Here is an 8,479-nt window from a genome sequence, read left to right on the forward strand (position 1 = left end):
GCAGGACTCCTGGTTTAACATGGCAGAATGAATAAAAGGATCTCTCCTCTTCTTCTAGAAATTCCACTGAAATATCAGCAAATTAAAAAAACAGAAGAAGAAAGAAATGTTTTAAAAGATGACAAAAATTTATCAGGACAAAAGGGCATAGGAAAGGAAACATGAATAGAAGATTTTGATACTACTTGGAAGGTGAAAACAGACCTTTCCCAGCAGAGAAGAGGAAGCCACAGCCAGGAAGTCGGCAGAGGAAGATGCGCTGGGAAGCGGTCAGCTCACCCGCCATGAAGATGTGAGCTCCGGAGGGTCTTGTTACTTCAGAAAGCAGAGAGGACACAAGGGCTCGTACTCAACCCTCAGGAGGGAAGGTGCCGATTGCCTGTCCACCCCTGCACACTGACCCTCACATAATGAGCAGATGCAGCTCTTTTGAGGCCTTCATGCCAGAAACTCATTCTCAGCTTACATTTCCAGGGGATGCAAAGGTCAGCCCTGGCATTTGCTTCAGATGCTCTGCACACCGCTGGCCTCACCACTACCCATCTGCCCCGAGAGGGGACGTGCACAGGGCCCACATATGTGGCTCCAGGGACACAGAGCCATAGGCTTATTGGCCCTCAGTCCAATGTATATGGGCGGCACCAGCCAATTCCTCCTAAAACTAATCAGGATGGAAATGCGCACAGAGACAACACTTTGGCTGCCACACGCTGCTCCAGTTAAAATCTGGTCCCCTAACCAGAGCACAGAGAGACTTGCTGTTTTTGTTAGGTGCTGTCGAGTCAGCCCCAACTCACAGTGACCCTATGTGAACAGAATGAAACATTGCCTGGTCCTACACCATCCTCACAAGCCTTGCTATATGAGGTAATTCACAAAGACTAGAGTTGGTTTTTTTTTCTTAAAAAAAAAAAAAGCTTTTACAGCAGCTGTAATAGTTTAAAGTGACTGTCAGATGAGGATGGAACTCCCTGTTTGCTGATCTCTGGAAAACAGCACAAATCTAGGGCACTCTGAAGAGAGTGAGGGTTTTATTCTGGGATTTTATATTTAAGTATTTCTATTTCTGGTTAATAAACATAATGTCTTTGATCTGAGTAAATTTCATTGTATTTGCATTCATTCAGTTTTCTTATGTAGGAGGGAGTGTGCCCATGACCATGTATAGGGTTAGAAGACAATGTTTCTACAAGTGTATTTGTATGTTCTGTAAGAATTCCCAGGTACCAGAAAGCTGGCAGTTCAAACCCACCAGCCACTCCTCAGAAGGAAGACTGGAGACTCTACTTCCATAGTGTTATCGCCTCAGAAACCCAAGGAGAAGTCACTATGAGTCGGATCCGACTTGACGGCATTGAGTTTGGTCTGGTTTTAGTTTATAATAGAGCTGACTAGGGTCAAGTCGTAGTCATTTCTTGGTCACAGCCAGCTACACAGAGGGAATAAGTAGTTGGACCTGTGGGCTCAGGACCATAGTCACAGGGGACATCAAGTTCAATTGGCATAACATACTACACAAAACATTGTTCCACATCCTACTTTGGCGAGTAACGATTAGGATCTTAAAAGCTTGCAAGCAGCCATCTAGATGCAATGATGGGTCTCTCCTCATCCAGAGCAAAGAAGAATGAAGAAAACCAAAGACACATGGAAACAATTAGTCCAAGTGACTGGTACACCATGAGATCCTCAGCCTATACAACTATGAGACAGAAGAACTAGATGGTGCCCGGCCACCACTGTCAACCACTCAGAGGGGGATCTATGTAGGAGATCTTGCATAAAATGGGAAAACAATGTGGAATAAAATGCAAAATCATTTAAAAAAAAAAAAAAAAAAAAAAAAGGAACCAGGTTTGCTGGTCTGATAGAACCCAATGGATCCACTGAGACTATGGCCCCTAGTTGCCTTTCAGGTCTCAAATTGAACCCACTCCTGTGGCTTCCAGCCAAACAAAAGATATATGAACTGAATATTTACATTAGCTAGATACACTCCTTGGAGAGATCAATCATGGGAGAATAGAAGGGCTGTTTATGCACAGGGAGACAGCTCAGGGGGCAGGAGTGCATGGAGGGAAGGACACAGAGGTTACTATGGCAAGGAAGTGGGAGGGGAGCTGTTGCATTGTGGGAAATTGCAGTCTATGTCATGAGACAAAGTGTATGTGAGCTGATGTATGGAAAGTGAATTTGCTCTGTAAACTTTCACCCAAATAACAATAAAAATAAAAATAATAGGTCCACAAATTCTTTGATATGCTTCCCTCCAAGAGTAGAGCCTAACTCTCCTCCTTCCCACAAGCTGTCTGCTGTTTATGTCTTTGTTATTGTGTTGAACATTTCCTGGAATTACCTAATTTTGAGCTCCTACAGGAGTCTCTGGGTAGAGCAAATTGGTTAAGTGCTCAACTACTACCTAAAGGTGGATGGTTCAAACTCAGTACCTTGGAAGAAAGGTGATCTGCTTCCAGTAAGATTACAGCCAAGAAAACCCTATAGAGTAGTTCTACTCTGCAACACAAGGGGTCACCATGAGTTAGATTTGACTCAACAGCAACTGGTTTTTGTAGTAACCAATGCATTTGATGGACATGATTTCCCTAGACCTAGACAGCTGACCAGAAGTTTAATTTCTACCTTTAGTGCTTAGAAGGGAAACTTCTCCCAGAAGGAGGCTCCATGATTCACTGTAAAGGAAGAGCAAAGGAGGACTTGATTAAATCCATCCTGGAAATAAAAGAAGAGAATAAGAGGGCATCAGAGCTTTCAAAGACCCTTCCAAGAAAATGAGTCAGGAAGTACTCACCAGGCAAAAGAATCCTATAAGCATTTTATAAAACTGTAAAACATCAGGAGTCTCTCCACTCATTCATATTTGGTCATTTCATTGTAGTCATCAGAAGGAAAACCCTTACGTGCAAGGGATACAGAGCCTTACAGACAGAGAAAGTAAGGCAGTGGATAGGGAAAGTTGAGGAAATTGTTATGACAGTCTACAGTCGAGGTTAGGGGAAAAGGTACCCACGAAAAAGAGAGCTGGGGATGGCAGCTCAGATGAGAGGAAAAAGAGGCTGCAAGATTAGATCCTTAGGGAAGGAATACATTGGAACGTGGCTGAGCAGAGATTAGAATGTGTAAGGTCCAGTAGTACATTAAGCACAGTAAGATACTCCCACAGAGAAACGGCAAGCAGAGAACAACTCATCGTGAGGACTCCACCTTACCCAGATCTGCCATCCACTCAACCAGCATGTGGACAAACGTGGCCAACACATTGCCCCCATTGAGGGACGCTGCTACCCCCAGGTAGGTCCTGTCAAAGTATGGAAAGTAGGCAACTGGAGCTAACGGGTCTGGAGTCTGCACCGGCTGGAATCCTGAGGGCATGGAGGCGGCCAGCTGAACTGAGGTGCTGATGTTGAGAACTAGGGGGCCAAAGAAAGCAGAGGTCAGGCCTGGTTAGCTAATATCACAAGTCACAGCAGGGTAGTGGGAGAGTGTGGTGGCTTTAAAAATCGGTCCACACAAATATTGTATTAGGCCATTATTGTAAAAAGTCAAGGAAAGGTTTATATATGGAAGGAAATTTTTTTTTGTTGGTTACCAGGAGTGGGAGGGGTAGGGAAGGAACTCTGCTGGATAGGTAGAGACAAGTACTGACTTGGGTGAAAAGCCTGCCCTGCTGGACCACAAACTCCCTGAGCAGAGGGTTTCACCTGTAGGGATGAGGGTGTGTTCCACCATACAGAATACTCATCGCCATCACGTGATGAGGCTGCCCCCCAGACCCAAGCACCGAGTCGGTGCCTAGGAATACTCACCTGCATTTGTTCTCTGGGCCATGCAGGAAAAGACAGAGGCCTGTAAATCACCCAAGGCCACGCCCACCTCTGTCCCCTTTGGGATTTCAAACCACGTGTGGGAAGTTCTGCCTGCCACACTGCCAGGCTCCGCAATGTCCGGGAGCAGGTGGACAGGAAAGCCCGAGGCCATCAGTCTGTAACACACAAGCAGATACCTGTATTCACCTGGTGTCTGGGTTTCTGTTGTTTCCAGGAAAGTTAGCAATGGAAAGAGCTATAGGACACCCACACAAGGAAGGAGTTCAGAGCCCAGTGCTTTCACAGACAGCCACTTGGGGGGTTTTAAAACCATGATTCATAGGCTTGGGCTTTTAAAAGTCATGAACGCTGGCTTTCAAAAGCTTAGGGTTCACCTTCTGGGGCCAAAACAACAAGTGTAAGTAGCAGATATCAGGATGGATTAGGTAAGAGCCAGATACCACGGGAATTCCAGGCTCCTGTGTTTGAAGGGAACACAGACTCTACACAGGGTGGCCATTGGAGTTTGAGTGCAAAGCTAGAGTTGGTTAGCAAAGTCCTAATCAAATTCAGAGCCATCCACCTCTTTAACATCAAACACATTCAACACTCAGGGTTAGTGACTACAGGGCTGTCAATTTTACAAAACATGCTATAAAGTTACCTGAACTACCAGATCCTTTTTTTTTTTTTTTTTTTTCAGAGCTCAGAATTTGAGCTGTGAAGGAAGTAAACTTATGGGAGCTCTGGTTGTGTAGTGATTAAAGCATTCAGCTGTTAACCAAAAGGTTGGTGGTTCGAACCCACCAGCCACTCTGCAAGAGAAAGATGAGGCAGTCTGCTTCCACAAAGACTCACATCCTTGGAAACTACGGGGCAGTTCTACTCTGATCTATAGGGTTGCTATAAATCAGAACTGACTTGATGGCAGTGGGTTTGGACTTCTGTACCTGAAATGAAGATTGTTGAAAAAGAACTCAATAGGCGATCTTTGAATCTACTACTTCTGTTTCTTAATCTTATTTTAAAATATGTTAATACGTGAAAGTTGTTCTTTGGAATCTACAGGTGGAGGCTGGGGTCACAGGAAACTGGGGAGCCACCCCACATCTGGGTTATGGTGGAGGAGGAACAGGACAGCTAGTGTAGTAGGCAGAGCCCCCACCCCACAGTTTCGCTTACAGCCAGCCCATGTGAGTGACTGAAAGAAGCTGGGGGCTGGACCTGACTCCTGGCTTCCAGCGATCCTGAGTCGCTGGGTGGTGCTGGACTCCCAATCCAAAGGCTGATCATTTAAACCCACCCAGCAGCACTACAGAAGAAAGGCCTGGCCATCTGCTTCCATAAAGACTAGTGCCAAGCTTCCTTAAAAGGCTGGAAATAGAAATACCATATGATCCAGCAATCCCACTACTAGGTATACATCCTAGAGGAATAAGCGCCGTGACGCAAACAGATATATGCACACCCAAGTTCACTGCAGCACTAATCACAATAGCAAAAGGATAAGAACAACCTAAATGCCCTTTGACAGGAATGGATCCACAAACCACATTGTGTGGTACAGACACACAATGGAATACTACACAATGTTAAAGAACAATGATGAATCTGCAAAATGTCTCATAACATGGATGAATTTAGAGGCCATTATGCTGAGTGAAGTTCGTCAACCACAAAAGGATAAATATTGTATGAGACCACTACTGTAAAAAGTCAAGAAAAGGTTTCACACAAAAAGAAATATTCTTTGATGGTCACCAGGAGTGGGTGGGGAAGAGAGGGTAAACTACTAACTAGAGGGTAGACATATTCTAACTTGGGTGAAGGAAAAAAATAATTTAAAAATGTTAAGCTATGACATGATAAATTCAATGGCAGTACCTCACTGTTTACTCAGCTTTTGTACCCACACTTTTCAGAGGAAAAAAATGCTACTGTAAATTGTAAATAGTCAATACATATGATTGTATTGTATGCAGATCTGTGACCGCTGACAATGCCATCTTGAAGGAACAGATAAAGTTTATTTACTACGTAAATAATAATAATTAAAAAAAGATGCACCTTGTCCCAGAGGATCTTACTGACTCTGGCAGGCAGAGATGTAAATAGACAAATAAATAAATAAATTCTTAAAAAGATCACAGCTAAGAAAGCCTATGGAGCAGCTGTACCCTGTAGCACATGGGGTCACTATGAGTCCGAATCAACTCAACAGCAACGATTTGAGGTTTTTTTTCCGGCCTTTTCCAAACAGGAAACTCCCACTGGACCTCGTGCTCTAGAGACACACTTCTTCCTGGATCCCACCTGCTGAGGTTATACTCACATCTCCAAATTCCAGCTTTGGCTCCGAGTGTTGAAGTATCCCCAGCTAGCGGCATTCTGGTCTGACATCAGGGGTCTTGACAAGCCACACAACATGGCAACCACATAGTCTTGGATGGTGCCGGCTGCATCATAGGATTTTAGGAATTCTGGGCTGTTTTACACACCAAATACAAATCAGTGCAGTCTAACATTGTCTCAGAAGCACGTGTTGCACCTCGCTATGGGCAGAAGGGTTGATGTGGCATCAGCTGGGTAGCAGCCAGCATTCCACCTGCTGTGGCCAGTGGTTCAAATACAGCTGGACCTCCCAGACTGAGGATCACCCAGCCACTCAGAGCTGGACCTGGCAGGAGCAGCACTAGGGGAAGGGACTTACGGAGGGTGTGCTATTCCTGGGAAAGCAGGACATCAGCCACTCTCAGCGGCCCTGAGCCCTAACACCATCATGAACTCACCACAGGACCTCTGGCAAATCACTTGCTCTCTCTGGCCCCTTCTTTCTCTCTCTGAGTTAGAATCAGATGACCAGTAGAATACCTTTTGGGAAATGAAACAATTCTAGACCAAGTACAGGTCTTGTGAACATGGCCTATGTCAGACCTCACTCCCTGAGGCTCGGTCCAGAAGGTGGAGCTATAGCCTCCTGCCCACTCACCTTCCCCAGGAAATCCAGCATCCAAGTCAAAGAACAGGCATCTGTACCTATTTTTTAAAAGCCAGAAGATAGTTGAACAGCCGAACCCAGTGGCCACGCTAAGATGAGACTCAGGCTGGGGCAGAGAAGCCAGGAACCCACTGCTACACCGGCCATCCTGCCATGTGACCAGGTGGCTCACACTTCTGGGTGTGAACACGGGGTTGACCCCTCCCTCTTCCCATGCACAGCCTGGAACAGAGAAGAACAGAACAACTGACCAGCATGTCATGATTTTACAACATATACAGTATCACCTTATGGTAGTACTCCACTCACACACATGAATGGTATCACAGCACCTGGGTTTAATACTGGGTACTACCACATAACAACTGTGTAGCCCTGGGCAAGTTACTACGTCCATTTTTCCACTTCCTGTTTCTTTGCATTCATTTAAATTGATGTCTTAGTTACCTAGTGCTGCCGTGACAGAAACATCCCAAGTGAGTGGCTTAAAAGAACAAAAATTTATCTTTTTCAGAACACTAGAAGTCAAAATTCAGCTTCTAGTAGCTGTCAGGAATCCCTGGTGCTCCTGGGCTTATATATGCAGCTGTCTACATCATGTCTTCCTCTCCCCTTGTGTGTCTCTGTGTCTGTTCAGCTCTTTCTATAACTGAGAAGTGACTAGGTTCAGGACCCACTGTACTCAAGTAATGACCTAATTAACATAACAAAGAAAACTTTCACCAAACAATCTCATTCATTTCTGGGTATAGTGGCTAGGACTTCAATAAAGATTTTGGGTGTGGTGGGGACACCATTCAAGCCATAACAGTTGATATGATATCTCCTCCCTGCAAATAATACAGGTTTAGTAGTACATTGTTAGGTACCAGAGTCTCTATTCTTCCAACCTTCCTCATGATGATATTATCTAGGCTTTTAGTCTTTATCATTACGGATATATTTTCCCTTTTTCTTTGGTCTTAGCCAATTGATTTTTATCACCATTCATCTGTCAATTTATCATATTGCAGTAGATTGCATATGGCTGTTATGCTGGACGCTATGCCACCACTATTTCAAACACCTATGATGGACAGGTTTCAGGAGAACTTCTGGGCTGAAAAAGTCTAGGAAAAAGGACCTGGTGATCTATTTCTAAAAGAAAAGGCTAGTGAAAATGCTATGAATAGCAGTGGAACACTGTCTGATACAGCACCAGATGAGTCCCTCGGGTAGGAAGGCTCTCAAACTTCTACTAGGGAAGAGCTGCCTCCTCAAAATACAGCTGACTTTAATGTGGAGGCAGTAAATCTTTCCAGACCATCATTTACTGATGCGGCAAAACTCAAAACGAGAAGAAATAGCTGCAGACATCCATTAATAATTGGAAAATGAAATGTACAAAATACGAATCTAGGAAAATGTGACAAAATGAAATGGAATGCATAAAGACACACATTCTTGGCATTAGTGAACTGAAATGGATGGTACTGGCCATTCTGAAATGGACAGCCATATGATCTACTATGTCCAGAATGACAAATTGAAGAGGAATGGTATCACATTCGTCATTAAAAAGAACATTTCGAGGCGGGGCAAGATGGCGGACTAGGCAGAAGGATTGCACAGACCCTCTTCAACAAAGAAAAGGGAAACCAATTAACACAGACACAGA

At 44.4% G+C, this 8,479-nt stretch overlaps 1 protein-coding gene across 1 annotated transcript in view; it reads right to left on the bottom strand.

Moving 5' to 3' along the window:
- SHPK (sedoheptulokinase) overlaps positions 1–8,479 on the bottom strand; it is a 29,157-nt gene that overhangs the window by 1,895 nt on the left and 18,783 nt on the right. The window contains exons 3-6 of the mRNA XM_007937476.2: positions 6,861–7,044; positions 6,157–6,309; positions 3,825–4,000; positions 3,228–3,428 (exon numbers count right to left, since the gene is read on the bottom strand). Of these exons, the coding sequence (XP_007935667.2) occupies positions 3,228–3,428; positions 3,825–4,000; positions 6,157–6,309; positions 6,861–7,044 (714 nt within the window). The remainder of the gene's footprint in view (positions 1–3,227; positions 3,429–3,824; positions 4,001–6,156; positions 6,310–6,860; positions 7,045–8,479) is intronic.

The sequence above is a fragment of the Orycteropus afer genome, unplaced genomic scaffold (assembly GCF_000298275.1).
Source record: "Orycteropus afer afer isolate SDZICR_OR568_19922 unplaced genomic scaffold, OryAfe1.0 scaffold00042, whole genome shotgun sequence".
NCBI classification, from domain to species: domain Eukaryota; kingdom Metazoa; phylum Chordata; class Mammalia; order Tubulidentata; family Orycteropodidae; genus Orycteropus; species Orycteropus afer.